The 16,823-nt window shown below is 49.1% G+C and overlaps 2 protein-coding genes across 2 annotated transcripts in view; one reads left to right on the top strand and one right to left on the bottom strand.

The window, feature by feature from the left end:
* The window catches only part of HAO2 (hydroxyacid oxidase 2), a 61,005-nt gene extending 60,877 nt beyond the window's left edge, over nucleotides 1-128 (bottom strand). Inside the window, exon 1 of the mRNA XM_069760456.1 lies at nucleotides 3-128. The gene's annotated coding sequence lies outside the window, so the exon portion shown is untranslated. The remainder of the gene's footprint in view (nucleotides 1-2) is intronic.
* Nucleotides 19-16,823, top strand: part of WARS2 (tryptophanyl tRNA synthetase 2, mitochondrial) — a 33,255-nt gene continuing 16,450 nt past the window's right edge. Inside the window, exons 1-3 of the mRNA XM_069760454.1 lie at nucleotides 19-172; nucleotides 8,868-9,122; nucleotides 9,193-9,273. Of these exons, the coding sequence (XP_069616555.1) occupies nucleotides 83-172; nucleotides 8,868-9,122; nucleotides 9,193-9,273 (426 nt within the window). The 5' untranslated portion in view covers nucleotides 19-82. The remainder of the gene's footprint in view (nucleotides 173-8,867; nucleotides 9,123-9,192; nucleotides 9,274-16,823) is intronic.

The following is a 16,823-nucleotide window of genomic DNA, read 5'->3' as shown; positions in this document are numbered from 1 at the left end:
ACAGCGGCGCCTCCAGATCATGTGACCTTCTGATTGGTCACATGACTTATGGGCGGGACCTAGCTCCTGCTCCGTCAGTAAGATGGCGCTCTCCATGGTGCGGCGTGCAGTGCGGAGCGGGCGGAGAAACGGGATCCGGACATTGTGCGCAGACCGACAGCAGCGACCTCAGGTGACACCGGAACTAATCCACTGGTCACATGATTAATCCACGTGTGGAGCGCCCTCTAGTGTCAGGTTCTATCATCAGTGATGTGTGTGGAGCGCCCTCTAGTGTCAGGTTCTATCATCAGTGACGTGTGGAGCGCCCTCTAGTGTCAGGTTCTATCATCAGTGATGTGTGGAGCGCCCTCTAGTGTCAGGTTATATCATCAGTGATGTGTGGAGCGCCCTCTAGTGTCAGGTTATATCATCAGTGATGTGTGGAGCGCCCTCTAGTGTCAGGTTCTATCATCAGTGATGTGTGGAGCGCCCTCTAGTGTCAGGTTCTATCATCAGTGATGTGTGGAGCGCCCTCTAGTGTCAGGTTCTATCATCAGTGATGTGTGGAGCGCCCTCTAGTGTCAGGTTCTATCATCAGTGATGTGTGTGGAGCGCCCTCTAGTGTCAGGTTCTATCATCAGTGATGTGTGGAGCGCCCTCTAGTGTCAGGTTCTATCATCAGTGATGTGTGGAGCGCCCTCTAGTGTCAGGTTATATCATCAGTGATGTGTGGAGCGCCCTCTAGTGTCAGGTTCTATCATCAGTGATGTGTGTGGAGCGCCCTCTAGTGTCAGGTTATATCATCAGTGATGTGTGGAGCGCCCTCTAGTGTCAGGTTCTATCCTCAGTGATGTGCGGAGCGCCCTCTAGTGTCAGATTCTATCATCAGTGATGTGCGGAGCGCCCTCTAGTGTCAGGTTCTATCATCAGTGATGTGCGGAGCGCCCTCTAGTGTCAGGTTCTATCATCAGTGATGTGTGGAGCGCCCTCTAGTGTCAGGTTATATCATCAGTGATGTGTGTGGAGCGCCCTCTAGTGTCAGGTTCTATCATCAGTGATGTGTGGAGCGCCCTCTAGTGTCAGGTTCTATCATCAGTGATGTGCGGAGCGCCCTCTAGTGTCAGGTTCTATCATCAGTGATGTGCGGAGCGCCCTCTAGTGTCAGATTCTATCATCAGTGATGTGTGGAGCGCCCTCTAGTGTCAGGTTCTATCATCAATGATGTGTGGAGCGCCCTCTAGTGTCAGGTTCTATCATCAGTGATGTGTGGAGCGCCCTCTAGTGTCAGGTTCTATCATCAGTGATGTGTGGAGCGCCCTCTAGTGTCAGGTTCTATCATCAGTGATGTGTGGAGCGCCCTCTAGTGTCAGGTTCTATCATCAGTGATGTGTGTGGAGCGCCCTCTAGTGTCAGGTTCTATCATCAGTGATGTGTGGAGCGCCCTCTAGTGTCAGGTTCTATCATCAGTGATGTGTGTGGAGCGCCCTCTAGTGTCAGGTTCTATCATCAGTGATGTGTGGAGCGCCCTCTAGTGTCAGGTTCTATCATCAGTGATGTGCGGAGCGCCCTCTAGTGTCAGGTTCTATCATCAGTGATGTGTGGAGCGCCCTCTAGTGTCAGGTTCTATCATCAGTGATGTGTGGAGCGCCCTCTAGTGTCAGGTTCTATCATCAGTGATGTGTGTGGAGCGCCCTCTAGTGTCAGGTTCTATCATCAGTGATGTGTGGAGCGCCCTCTAGTGTCAGGTTCTATCATCAGTGATGTGTGGAGCGCCCTCTAGTGTCAGGTTCTATCATCAGTGATGTGTGGAGCGCCCTCTAGTGTCAGGTTCTATCATCAGTGATGTGTGGAGCGCCCTCTAGTGTCAGGTTCTATCATCAGTGATGTGTGGAGCGCCCTCTAGTGTCAGGTTCTATCATCAGTGATGTGTGTGGAGCGCCCTCTAGTGTCAGGTTCTATCATCAGTGATGTGTGGAGCGCCCTCTAGTGTCAGGTTCTATCATCAGTGATGTGTGTGGAGCGCCCTCTAGTGTCAGGTTATATCACCAGTGATGTGTGGAGCGCCCTCTAGTGTCAGGTTCTATCATCAGTGATGTGTGGAGCGCCCTCTAGTGTCAGGTTCTATCATCAGTGATGTGTGGAGCGCCCTCTAGTGTCAGGTTCTATCATCAGTGATGTGTGGAGCGCCCTCTAGTGTCAGGTTCTATCATCAGTGGTGTGCGGAGCGCCCTCTAGTGTCAGGTTCTATCATCAGTGATGTGTGGAGCGCCCTCTAGTGTCAGGTTCTATCATCAGTGATGTGCGGAGCGCCCTCTAGTGTCAGGTTCTATCATCAGTGATGTGCGGAGCGCCCTCTAGTGTCAGGTTCTATCATCAGTGATGTGCGGAGCGCCCTCTAGTGTCAGGTTCTATCATCAGTGATGTGTGTGGAGCGCCCTCTAGTGTCAGGTTCTATCATCAGTGATGTGTGGAGCGCCCTCTAGTGTCAGGTTCTATCATCAGTGATGTGTGGAGCGCCCTCTAGTGTCAGGTTCTATCACCAGTGATGTGTGGAGCGCCCTCTAGTGTCAGGTTCTATCCTCAGTGATGTGTGTGGAGCGCCCTCTAGTGTCAGGTTCTATCATCAGTGATGTGTGGAGCGCCCTCTAGTGTCAGGTTCTATCATCAGTGATGTGTGGAGCGCCCTCTAGTGTCAGGTTCTATCATCAGTGATGTGCGGAGCGCCCTCTAGTGTCAGGTTATATCATCAGTGATGTGTGCGGAGCGCCCTCTAGTGTCAGGTTCTATCATCAGTGATGTGCGGAGCGCCCTCTAGTGTCAGGTTATATCACCAGTGATGTGTGGAGCGCCCTCTAGTGTCAGGTTATATCACCAGTGATGTGTGGAGCGCCCTCTAGTGTCAGGTTATATCATCAGTGATGTGTGGAGCGCCCTCTAGTGTCAGGTTCTATCCTCAGTGATGTGTGTGGAGCGCCCTCTAGTGTCAGGTTATATCATCAGTGATGTGTGGAGCGCCCTCTAGTGTCAGGTTCTATCATCAGTGATGTGCGGAGCGCCCTCTAGTGTCAGGTTCTATCATCAGTGATGTGCGGAGCGCCCTCTAGTGTCAGGTTCTATCATCAGTGATGTGTGGAGCGCCCTCTAGTGTCAGGTTCTATCATCAGTGATGTGCGGAGCGCCCTCTAGTGTCAGGTTCTATCATCAGTGATGTGTGGAGCGCCCTCTAGTGTCAGGTTCTATCATCAGTGATGTGCGGAGCGCCCTCTAGTGTCAGGTTCTATCATCAGTGATGTGTGTGGAGCGCCCTCTAGTGTCAGGTTCTATCATCAGTGATGTGTGGAGCGCCCTCTAGTGTCAGGTTCTATCATCAGTGATGTGTGGAGCGCCCTCTAGTGTCAGGTTCTATCATCAGTGATGTGTGGAGCGCCCTCTAGTGTCAGGTTCTATCATCAGTGATGTGCGGAGCGCCCTCTAGTGTCAGGTTCTATCATCAGTGATGTGTGGAGCGCCCTCTAGTGTCAGGTTCTATCATCAGTGATGTGCGGAGCGCCCTCTAGTGTCAGGTTCTATCATCAGTGATGTGTGTGGAGCGCCCTCTAGTGTCAGGTTATATCATCAGTGATGTGTGCGGAGCGCCCTCTAGTGTCAGGTTCTATCATCAGTGATGTGTGTGGAGCGCCCTCTAGTGTCAGGTTCTATCATCAGTGATGTGTGGAGCGCCCTCTAGTGTCAGGTTCTATCATCAGTGATGTGTGTGGAGCGCCCTCTAGTGTCAGGTTCTATCATCAGTGATGTGTGGAGCGCCCTCTAGTGTCAGGTTCTATCATCAGTGATGTGTGGAGCGCCCTCTAGTGTCAGGTTCTATCATCAGTGATGTGTGGAGCGCCCTCTAGTGTCAGGTTATATCATCAGTGATGTGTGGAGCGCCCTCTAGTGTCAGGTTATATCATCAGTGATGTGTGGAGCGCCCTCTAGTGTCAGGTTCTATCATCAGTGATGTGTGTGGAGCACCCTCTAGTGTCAGGTTCTATCATCAGTGATGTGTGGAGCGCCCTCTAGTGTCAGGTTATATCATCAGTGATGTGTGGAGCGCCCTCTAGTGTCAGGTTCTATCATCAGTGATGTGCGGAGCGCCCTCTAGTGTCAGGTTATATCATCAGTGATGTGTGCGGAGCGCCCTCTAGTGTCAGGTTCTATCATCAGTGATGTGTGGAGCGCCCTCTAGTGTCAGGTTCTATCATCAGTGATGTGTGGAGCGCCCTCTAGTGTCAGGTTCTATCATCAGTGATGTGTGGAGCGCCCTCTAGTGTCAGGTTCTATCATCAGTGATGTGTGTGGAGCGCCCTCTAGTGTCAGGTTCTATCATCAGTGATGTGTGGAGCGCCCTCTAGTGTCAGGTTATATCACCAGTGATGTGTGGAGCGCCCTCTAGTGTCAGGTTCTATCATCAGTGATGTGTGGAGCGCCCTCTAGTGTCAGGTTATATCATCAGTGATGTGTGGAGCGCCCTCTAGTGTCAGGTTCTATCATCAGTGATGTGTGTGGAGCGCCCTCTAGTGTCAGGTTATATCATCAGTGATGTGTGTGGAGCGCCCTCTAGTGTCAGGTTCTATCATCAGTGATGTGTGGAGCGCCCTCTAGTGTCAGGTTCTATCATCAGTGATGTGTGGAGCGCCCTCTAGTGTCAGGTTATATCATCAGTGATGTGTGGAGCGCCCTCTAGTGTCAGATTCTATCATCAGTGATGTGTGGAGCGCCCTCTAGTGTCAGGTTCTATCCTCAGTGATGTGTGTGGAGCGCCCTCTAGTGTCAGGTTATATCATCAGTGATGTGTGTGGAGCGCCCTCTAGTGTCAGGTTCTATCATCAGTGATGTGTGGAGCGCCCTCTAGTGTCAGGTTCTATCATCAGTGATGTGTGGAGCGCCCTCTAGTGTCAGGTTCTATCATCAGTGATGTGTGGAGCGCCCTCTAGTGTCAGGTTCTATCATCAGTGATGTGTGGAGCGCCCTCTAGTGTCAGGTTATATCATCAGTGATGTGTGGAGCGCCCTCTAGTGTCAGGTTCTATCATCAGTGATGTGTGGAGCGCCCTCTAGTGTCAGGTTCTATCATCAGTGATGTGTGGAGCGCCCTCTAGTGTCAGGTTATATCATCAGTGATGTGTGTGGAGCGCCCTCTAGTGTCAGGTTCTATCATCAGTGATGTGTGGAGCGCCCTCTAGTGTCAGGTTCTATCATCAGTGATGTGTGGAGCGCCCTCTAGTGTCAGGTTCTATCATCAGTGATGTGTGTGGAGCGCCCTCTAGTGTCAGGTTATATCATCAGTGATGTGTGGAGCGCCCTCTAGTGTCAGGTTCTATCATCAGTGATGTGTGGAGCGCCCTCTAGTGTCAGGTTCTATCATCAGTGATGTGTGGAGCGCCCTCTAGTGTCAGGTTCTATCATCAGAGATGTGTGTGGAGCGCCCTCTAGTGTCAGGTTATATCATCAGTGATGTGTGGAGCGCCCTCTAGTGTCAGGTTCTATCCTCAGTGATGTGTGGAGCGCCCTCTAGTGTCAGGTTCTATCATCAGTGATGTGTGGAGCGCCCTCTAGTGTCAGGTTCTATCATCAGTGATGTGTGGAGCGCCCTCTAGTGTCAGGTTCTATCATCAGTGATGTGTGTGGAGCGCCCTCTAGTGTCAGGTTATATCATCAGTGATGTGTGTGGAGCGCCCTCTAGTGTCAGGTTCTATCATCAGTGATGTGTGGAGCGCCCTCTAGTGTCAGGTTCTATCATCAGTGATGTGTGGAGCGCCCTCTAGTGTCAGGTTATATCATCAGTGATGTGTGGAGCGCCCTCTAGTGTCAGGTTCTATCATCAGTGATGTGTGGAGCGCCCTCTAGTGTCAGGTTCTATCATCAGTGATGTGTGGAGCGCCCTCTAGTGTCAGGTTCTATCATCAGTGATGTGTGGAGCGCCCTCTAGTGTCAGGTTCTATCATCAGTGATGTGTGGAGCGCCCTCTAGTGTCAGGTTCTATCATCAGTGATGTGTGGAGCGCCCTCTAGTGTCAGGTTATATCATCAGTGATGTGTGGAGCGCCCTCTAGTGTCAGGTTCTATCCTCAGTGATGTGTGGAGCGCCCTCTAGTGTCAGGTTATATCATCAGTGATGTGTGTGGAGCGCCCTCTAGTGTCAGGTTCTATCATCAGTGATGTGTGGAGCGCCCTCTAGTGTCAGGTTCTATCATCAGTGATGTGTGGAGCGCCCTCTAGTGTCAGGTTCTATCATCAGTGATGTGTGTGGAGCGCCCTCTAGTGTCAGGTTCTATCATCAGTGATGTGTGGAGCGCCCTCTAGTGTCAGGTTCTATCATCAGTGATGTGTGGAGCGCCCTCTAGTGTCAGGTTCTATCATCAGAGATGTGTGTGGAGCGCCCTCTAGTGTCAGGTTATATCATCAGTGATGTGTGGAGCGCCCTCTAGTGTCAGGTTCTATCCTCAGTGATGTGTGGAGCGCCCTCTAGTGTCAGGTTCTATCATCAGTGATGTGTGGAGCGCCCTCTAGTGTCAGGTTCTATCATCAGTGATGTGTGGAGCGCCCTCTAGTGTCAGGTTCTATCATCAGTGATGTGTGGAGCGCCCTCTAGTGTCAGGTTATATCATCAGTGATGTGTGGAGCGCCCTCTAGTGTCAGGTTCTATCATCAGTGATGTGTGGAGCGCCCTCTAGTGTCAGGTTCTATCATCAGTGATGTGCGGAGCGCCCTCTAGTGTCAGGTTCTATCATCAGTGATGTGTGGAGCGCCCTCTAGTGTCAGGTTATATCATCAGTGATGTGTGGAGCGCCCTCTAGTGTCAGGTTCTATCATCAGTGATGTGTGCGGAGCGCCCTCTAGTGTCAGGTTCTATCATCAGTGATGTGTGGAGCGCCCTCTAGTGTCAGGTTCTATCATCAGTGATGTGTGGAGCGCCCTCTAGTGTCAGGTTCTATCATCAGTGATGTGTGTGGAGCGCCCTCTAGTGTCAGGTTATATCATCAGTGATGTGTGTGGAGCGCCCTCTAGTGTCAGGTTATATCATCAGTGATGTGTGGAGCGCCCTCTAGTGTCAGGTTATATCATCAGTGATGTGTGGAGCGCCCTCTAGTGTCAGGTTCTATCATCAGTGATGTGTGGAGCGCCCTCTAGTGTCAGGTTCTATCATCAGTGATGTGTGTGGAGCGCCCTCTAGTGTCAGGTTCTATCATCAGTGATGTGTGGAGCGCCCTCTAGTGTCAGGTTCTATCATCACTGATGTGTGTGGAGCGCCCTCTAGTGTCAGGTTCTATCATCAGTGATGTGTGTGGAGCGCCCTCTAGTGTCAGGTTCTATCATCAGTGATGTGTGGAGCGCCCTCTAGTGTCAGGTTCTATCATCAGTGATGTGTGTGGAGCGCCCTCTAGTGTCAGGTTCTATCATCAGTGATGTGTGGAGCGCCCTCTAGTGTCAGGTTCTATCATCAGTGATGTGTGTGGAGCGCCCTCTAGTGTCAGGTTCTATCATCAGTGATGTGTGGAGCGCCCTCTAGTGTCAGGTTATATCATCAGTGATGTGTGGAGCGCCCTCTAGTGTCAGGTTCTATCATCAGTGATGTGTGGAGCGCCCTCTAGTGTCAGGTTCTATCATCAGTGATGTGTGGAGCGCCCTCTAGTGTCAGGTTCTATCATAAGTGATGTGTGGAGCGCCCTCTAGTGTCAGGTTATATCATCAGTGATGTGTGGAGCGCCCTCTAGTGTCAGGTTCTATCATCAGTGATGTGTGTGGAGCGCCCTCTAGTGTCAGGTTCTATCATCAGTGATGTGTGGAGCGCCCTCTAGTGTCAGGTTCTATCATCAGTGATGTGTGTGGAGCGCCCTCTAGTGTCAGGTTATATCATCAGTGATGTGTGGAGCGCCCTCTAGTGTCAGGTTCTATCATCAGTGATGTGTGGAGCGCCCTCTAGTGTCAGGTTCTATCATCAGTGATGTGTGGAGCGCCCTCTAGTGTCAGGTTCTATCATCAGTGATGTGTGTGGAGCGCCCTCTAGTGTCAGGTTCTATCATCAGTGATATGTGGAGCGCCCTCTATGTCAGGTTCTATCATCAGTGATGTGTGGAGCGCCCTCTAGTGTCAGATTCTATCATCAGTGATGTGTGGAGCGCCCTCTAGTGTCAGGTTCTATCATCAGTGATGTGTGTGGAGCGCCCTCTAGTGTCAGGTTCTATCATCAGTGATGTGTGGAGCGCCCTCTAGTGTCAGGTTATATCATCAGTGATGTGTGGAGCGCCCTCTAGTGTCAGGTTCTATCATCAGTGATGTGTGGAGCGCCCTCTAGTGTCAGGTTATATCATCAGTGATGTGTGGAGCGCCCTCTAGTGTCAGGTTATATCATCAGTGATGTGTGGAGCGCCCTCTAGTGTCAGGTTATATCATCAGTGATGTGTGGAGCGCCCTCTAGTGTCAGGTTATATCATCAGTGATGTGTGGAGCGCCCTCTAGTGTCAGGTTATATCATCAGTGATGTGTGGAGCGCCCTCTAGTGTCAGGTTCTATCATCAGTGATGTGTGGAGCGCCCTCTAGTGTCAGGTTCTATCATCAGTGATGTGTGTGGAGCGCCCTCTAGTGTCAGGTTCTATCATCAGTGATGTGTGGAGCGCCCTCTAGTGTCAGGTTATATCATCAGTGATGTGTGGAGCGCCCTCTAGTGTCAGCCTGCATGATCGCTGGCTGCACAGATGTAGGAGAGCTGAGTACAATGTGTGGTGTTACATAGGACTGCAGGTGACATCCCCATTACCTGTGCTGTTACATAGGACTGCCGGTCAGTGTATGTGGCTGTATATACTGATCATACACTGTGGTCTCACTCTCCTTCCGGTATTACAGGGTCCCTCTCCGCGCGTCTTCTCTGGGATTCAGCCCACCGGGACCCCCCATCTTGGTAACTACCTGGGGGCGCTGCAGGTCTGGGTCCGCCTGCAGGATGAGTTCAGCTCGGTGTTGTACAGCATTGTGGACCTGCACTCCATCACTGTACCCCAGAACCCGGACACCCTGCGGGGGAGCGTGCTGGACATGGCCGCCTGCCTGCTGGCCTGTGGGGTGAACCCTGACAAGAGCCGCCTCTTCCAGCAGTCTCGGGTCAGTACAGATACATGTAGCCCATCGGGACCGCGCTCAGGGGGCTCTCATCATGTCCTCTCTCCTGCAGGTCCCAGAGCACGCGCAGCTCGGCTGGATATTAGGCTGTCTGACATCAATGCCGCGGCTCCGTCATCTGCCGCAGTGGAAGGTGAGAGCCCGGGAACTACTCAGTAATGTACTGCAAGAGCGGCATTTATAATTCTGCCACACTCCAGTCACACCGAAATCTGCACCCACTATTCTGCTGTAACATCATATCTAATGTTCCAGTCACCTCCAGAGCTGCGCTCACTATTCTGCTGTTACATCATACTGTATCTAATGTTCCAGTCACTTCCAGAGCTGCACTCACTAGTCTGCTGTTACTTCATGTATTATCCTCCAGAGCTGCAGTCATTATTCTGCTGATGGAATCATAGCATCCTAGAATGGTAGAGTTGGAAGGGACCTCCTGGGTCAGCTGCTCAGTGCAGGAGTCACTAAACCATCTCAGACATGTCTGTCCGGCCTCTGTGTGAAGACTTCCATTGAAGGAGAACTCACCACCTCTCGTGGCCGCCTGTTCCACTCATTGATCACCCTCACTGTCAAAAAGTTTTTTCTAATATCTAATCTGTGTCTCCTCCCATACAGTTTCCTCCCATTGCTTCTAGTCTTTCCTTGTGAAAATGAGAATAAAGATGATCCTTCTACACTGTGACAGCCCTTCAGATATTTGTAGACAGCTATTAAGTCTCCTCTCAGTCTTTTTTGCAGCTAAACATTCCCAGATTCTGTAACCGTTCCTCATAGGACATGGTTTGCAGACCGGTCACCATTCTGGTCGCTCTTCTCTGAGCTTGCTCCAGTTTGTTGATGTCATTTTTTTAAATTGTGGTGCCCAAAACTGGACACAGTATTCCAGATGAGGTCTGACCAAAGAGGAGTAGAGGACAATAATGATTTCACGTGATCTAGACTGTATGCTTCTGTTAATACATCCCAGAATTGTATTTGCCCTTTTTGCTGCTGCATCACACTGTTGACTCATGTTCAGTCTGTGATCTATTAGTATACCCAAGTCTTTTTCACACGTGCTGTTGCTTAGCCCTATTCTTCCCATTCTGTTTATGCTTTTTTCATTTTTATTGCCCAGATGTAGCACTTTGCATTTTTCCTTGTTAAAAACCATTCTGTTAGTTGCTGCCCAGTGCTCCAGTTTATTTATATCTTTTTGAATCCTCTCTCTTCTCTAGTATTAGCTATCCCTCCTAGCTTTGTGTCATCAGCAAATTTAATCAGTTTACCCTCAATTCCTTCATCTAAATCATTGATAAAGATGTTGAACAATACAGGGCCCAGGATAGAGCCCTGTGGACCCTGTTATGGACCTGGTGGTTAGGAGCACCCGGAAAGACCTGATGGTTAAACTCACACAGGACAAGCTCTGGGAAGTGGGAGCTCTGCTGACCGCAACCCCTAATCCTATCACACAACTAGAAATAGCCGTGGAGCGTACCTAACTCTGCCTAGGCGCCTCTTCACAGCCTAAGAGCTAACTAGCCCTAGAGATAGAAAATAAAGCCTACCTTGCCTCAGAGAAATTCCCCAAAGGAAAAGGCAGCCCCCCACATACAGGTCCTTCTCAAAAAATTAGCATATAGTGTTAAATTTCATTATTTACCATAATTTAATGATTACAATTAAACTTTCATATATTATAGATTCATTATCCACCAACTGAAATTTGTCAGGTCTTTTATTGTTTTAATACTGATGATTTTGGCATACAACTCCTGATAACCCAAAAAACCTGTCTCAATAAATTAGCATATCAAGAAAAGGTTCTCTAAACGACCTATTACCCTAATCTTCTGAATCAACTAATTAACTCTAAACACATGCAAAAGATACCTGAGGCTTTTATAAACTCCCTGCCTGGTTCATTACTCAAAACCCCCATCATGGGTAAGACTAGCGACCTGACAGATGTCAAGAAGGCCATCATTGACACCCTCAAGCAAGAGGGTAAGACCCAGAAAGAAATTTCTCAACAAATAGGCTGTTCCCAGAGTGCTGTATCAAGGCACCTCAATGGTAAGTCTGTTGGAAGGAAACAATGTGGCAGAAAATGCTGTACAACGAGAAGAGGAGACCGGACCCTGAGGAAGATTGTGGAGAAGGACCGATTCCAGACCTTGGGGAACCTGAGGAAGCAGTGGACTGAGTCTGGTGTGGAAACATCCAGAGCCACCGTGCACAGGCGTGTGCAGGAAATGGGCTACAGGTGCCACATTCCCCAGGTAAAGCCACTTTTGAACCATAAACAGCGGCAGAGGCGCCTGACCTGGGCTACAGTGAAGCAGCACTGGACTGTTGCTGAGTGGTCCCAAGTACTTTTTTCTGATGAAAGCAAATTTTGCATGTCATTCGGAAATCAAGGTGCCAGAGTCTGGAGGAAGACTGGGGAGAAGGAAATGCCAAAATGCCTGAAGTCCAGTGTCAAGTACCCACAGTCAGTGATGGTGTGGGGTGCCATGTCAGCTGCTGGTGTTGGTCCACTGTGTTTCATCAAGGGCAGGGTCAATGCAGCTAGCTATCAGGAGATTTTGGAGCACTTCATGCTTCCATCGGCTGAAATGCTTTATGGAGATGAAGATTTCATTTTTCAGCACGACCTGGCACCTGCTCACAGTGCCAAAACCACTGGTAAATGGTTTACTGACCATGGTATTACTGTGCTCAATTGGCCTGCCAACTCTCCTGACCTGAACCCCATAGAGAATCTGTGGGATATTGTGAAGAGAAAGTTGAGAGACGCAAGACCCAACACTCTGGATGAGCTTAAGGCCGCTATTGAAGCATCCTGGGCCTCCATAACATCTCAGCAGTGTCACAGGCTGATTGCCTCCATGCCACGCCGCATTGAAGCAGTCATTTCTGCCAAAGGATTCCCCACCAAGTATTGAGTGCATAACTGAACATTATTATTTGTTGGTTTTTTTGTTTATTAAAAAACACTTTTATTTGATTGGATGGGTGAAATATGCTAATTTATTGAGACAGGTTTTTTGGGTTATCAGGAGTTGTATGCCAAAATCATCAGTATTAAAACAATAAAAGACCTGACAAATTTCAGTTGGTGGATAATGAATCTATAATATATGAAAGTTTAATTGTAATCATTACATTATGGTAAATAATGAAATTTAACACTATATGCTAATTTTTTGAGAAGGACCTGTATATTGACTGTGAGTTAAGATGAAAGTCACAAACACAGAAATGAAACAGGTTTCAGCAAAGGAGGCCAGACTTACTAAACAGACCGAGGATAGGAAAGGTATCTTTGCGGTCAGCACAAAAAACTACAAAAAGACCACGCAGAGTGTGCAAAAAGACCTCCGCACCGACTCACGGTGCGGAGGTGCCACTCTGCATCCCAGAGCTTCCAGCTAGCAAGACAAAATCATGATAGCAAGCTGGACAAGGAAACAATGAACAAATAATAACTAGCAGGAACTTAGCTTCTGCTGGAGTAGACAGGTCACCAGAAAGATCCAAGAGCGAACTGAACCAGTACAAGAACATTGACAGCTGGCAAGGAGTAACGATCTTAGTGGAGTTAAATAGAGCAGCCAGCCAACGAATAAACTATGTCACCTGTGGAAGGGACCTCAGAAGCAGCAGCTCCACTCACAGCCACCAGAGGGAGTCCATGGACAGAACTCGCCGAAGTACCATTCATGACCACAGGAGGGAGTTCGATAACAGAATTCACAACAGTACCCCCCCCTTGAGGAGGGGTCACCGAACCCTCACCAGAGCCCCCAAGCCAATCAGGACGAGCCAAATGAAAGGTACGAACTAGATCGGCAGCATGAACATCAGAGGCAAAAACCCAGGAATTATCTTCCTGACCATAACCCTTCCACTTGACCAGGTACTGGAGTTTCCGTCTCGAAATACGAGAATCCAAAATCTTCTCCACCACATACTCCAACTCCCCCTTGACCAACACCGGGGCAGGAGGATCAACGGAGGGAACCATAGGCGCCACGTATCTCCGCAATAACGACCTATGGAACACATTATGGATGGCAAAAGAAGCTGGAAGGGCCAAACAAAATGACACAGGATTGAGAACTTCAGAAATCTTATACGGACCAATGAAACGAGGCTTAAACTTAGGAGAGGAAACCTTCATAGGAACATAACGAGACGACAACCAAACCAAATCCCCAACATGAAGTCGGGGACCAACACAGCGCCGGCGGTTAACGAAACGTTGAGCCTTCTCCTGGGACAATGTCAAACTGTCCACCACATGAGTCCAAATCTGCTGCAACCTGTCCACCACAGTATCCACACCAGGACAGTCCGAAGACTCAACCTGCCCTGAAGAGAAACGAGGATGGAAACCAGAATTACAGAAAAAAGGCGAAACCAAAGTAGCCGAGCTGGCCTGATTATTAAGGGCGAACTCAGCCAAAGGCAAGAAGGACACCCAATCATCCTGATCAGCAGAAACAAAGCATCTCAGATATGTCTCCAAAGTCTGATTAGTTCGTTCGGTTTGGCCATTTGTCTGAGGATGGAAAGCCGAAGAAAAAGACTCAATGCCCATCCTAGCACAAAAGGACCGCCAAAACCTCGAAACAAACTGGGAACCTCTGTCCGAGACGATGTTCTCCGGAATGCCATGCAAACGAACCACATGCTGGAAAAACAATGGCACCAAATCAGAGGAGGAAGGCAACTTAGACAAGGGTACCAAATGGACCATCTTAGAGAAGCGATCACAAACCACCCAAATGACCGACATCCTTTGAGAGACAGGGAGATCTGAAATAAAATCCATGGAAACATGCGTCCAGGGCCTCTTCGGGAGCGGCAAGGGCAAAAGCAACCCACTGGCACGAGAACAGCAGGGTTTAGCCCGAGCACAAGTCCCACAGGACTGCACAAAAGAACGCACATCCCGTGACAAAGAAGGCCACCAAAAGGATCTAGCCACCAAATCTCTGGTACCAAAGATTCCAGGATGACCAGCCAACACCAAACAATGAACCTCAGAGATAACTCTACTAGTCCATCTATCAGGGACAAACAGTTTCTCCGCTGGGCAACGGTCAGGTCTATCAGCCTGAAACTTCTGCAGCACCCGCCGCAAAGCAGGGGAGATGGCAGACAAAATTACCCCCTCTTTGAGAATACCCGCCGGCTCAGGAACATCCGGGGAGTCAGGCACAAAACTCCTTGACAGGGCATCAGCCTTCACATTCTTAGAGCACGGAAGGTACGAAATCACAAAGTCAAAACGGGAGAAAAACAGCGACCAACGAGCCTGTCTAGGATTCAACCGTTTGGCAGACTCGAGATAAGTCAAATTCTTGTGATCCGTCAAGACAACCACGCGATGCTTGGCTCCTTCAAGCCAATGTCGCCACTCCTCGAATGCCCACTTCATGGCCAACAACTCTCGATTGCCAACATCATAATTGCGCTCAGCAGGCGAAAACTTTCTAGAAAAGAAGGCACATGGTTTCATCACCGAGCCATCAGAACTTCTTTGCGACAAAACAGCCCCTGCTCCAATCTCAGAAGCATCAACCTCGACCTGAAACGGGAGCGAAACATCTGGCTGGCACAACACAGGGGCAGAAGAAAAATGACGCTTCAACTCCTGAAAAGCCTCTACAGCCGCAGAGGACCAATTGACCACATCAGCACCTTTCTTGGTCAAATCAGTCAACGGTTTAGCAACACTAGAAAAATTAGCGATGAAGCGACGGTAAAAATTAGCAAAGCCCAGGAACTTCTGCAGGCTCTTCACAGATGTCGGCTGAGTCCAATCATAAATGGCCTGAACTTTAACAGGGTCCATCTCGATAGTAGAAGGGGAAAAAATGAAACCTTCTGAACCCCAAAGAGACATTTCGACCCCTTCACAAACAAGGAATTCGCACGAAGGACCTGGAACACCATTCTGACCTGCTTCACATGAGACTCCCAATCATCCGAAAAGACCAAAATATCATCCAAATATACAATCATGAATCTATCCAGGTACTCTCGGAAGATGTCATGCATAAAGGACTGAAATACTGATGGAGCATTGGAAAGCCCGAATGGCATAACCAGGTACTCAAAATGACCCTCGGGCGTATTAAATGCTGTTTTCCATTCATCGCCCTGTTTAATTCGCACAAGATTATACGCCCCTCGAAGATCTATCTTGGTGAACCAACTAGCCCCCTTAATCCGAGCAAACAAATCAGACAGCAACGGCAAAGGGTACTGAAATTTGACTGTGATCTTATTAAGAAGGCGGTAATCAATACAAGGTCTCAAAGAGCCATCCTTCTTGGCCACAAAAAAGAACCCTGCTCCCAACGGTGATGACGACGGGCGAATATGGCCCTTATCCAAGGATTCCTTTATATAACTCCGCATAGCGGCGTGCTCTGGCACAGATAAATTGAACAGTCGGCCCTTAGGAAACTTACTACCAGGAATCAAATTAATAGCACAATCGCAATCCCTATGAGGAGGTAGGGCACTGGTTTTGGGCTCATCAAATACATCCCGGTAATCCGACAAAAACTCCGGGACTTCAGAAGGAGTGGAAGACGAAATTGACAGCAATGGAACATCACCATGTACCCCCTGGCAACCCCAGCTGGACACAGACATAGATTTCCAATCCAATACTGGATTATGGACCTGTAGCCATGGCAACCCCAAAACGACCACATCATGCAGATTATGCAACACCAAAAAGCGAATATCCTCCTGATGTGCAGGAGCCATGCACATGGTCAATTGAGTCCAGTACTGAGGCTTATTCTTGGCCAAAGGCGTAGCGTCAATTCCTCTCAATGGAATAGGATACTGCAAGGGCTCCAAGAAAAAACCACAGCACCTGGCAAACTCCAAGGCCATCAAATTCAGAGCAGCGCCTGAATCCACAAACGCCATAACAGAATAGGATGACAAAGAGCAAATCAGAGTAACGGACAATAGAAATTTAGACTGTACCGTACCAATGGTGGCAGACCTAGCGAACCGCTTAGTGCGCTTAGGACAATCAGAGATAGCATGAGTGGATTCACCACAGTAAAAACATAGCCCATTCCGACGTCTGTGTTCTTGCTGTTCAGCTCTGGTCAAAGTCCTATCACACTGCATAGGCTCAGGCCTATGCTCAGAGAATACCGCCAAATGGTGCACAGCTTTGCACTCACGCAAGCGCCGATCGATCTGAATGGCCAAGGACATAGACTCATTCAGACCAGCAGGCGTGGGAAATCCCACCATGACATCCTTAAGGGCTTCAGAGAGACCCTTTCTGAAAATTGCCGCCAGGGCACATTCATTCCACTGAGTGAGCACAGACCACTTTCTAAACTTCTGACAATATACCTCCGCTTCATCCTGACCCTGACACAAAGCCAGCAAGATTTTCTCTGCCTGATCCACTGAATTTGGTTCATCATAAAGCAATCCAAGCGCCAGAAAAAACGCATCTACATCACGCAATGCAGGATCTCCTGGCGCAAGGGAAAATGCCCAGTCTTGAGGGTCGCCACGCAACAAAGAAATAATGATTTTTACTTGCCGAACGGGGTCACCAGAGGAGCGGGGTTTCAAAGCAAGAAACAGTTTACAGTTATTTTTGAAATTCAGGAACTTAGATCTATCCCCAGAAAACAAATC

The sequence above is a fragment of the Ranitomeya imitator genome, chromosome 3 (genome assembly GCF_032444005.1).
Source record: "Ranitomeya imitator isolate aRanImi1 chromosome 3, aRanImi1.pri, whole genome shotgun sequence".
NCBI lineage: Eukaryota > Metazoa > Chordata > Amphibia > Anura > Dendrobatidae > Ranitomeya > Ranitomeya imitator.
The sequence above is the reverse complement of the archived record's forward strand: the minus strand, read 5'-3'. Positions and strand labels throughout refer to the sequence as shown.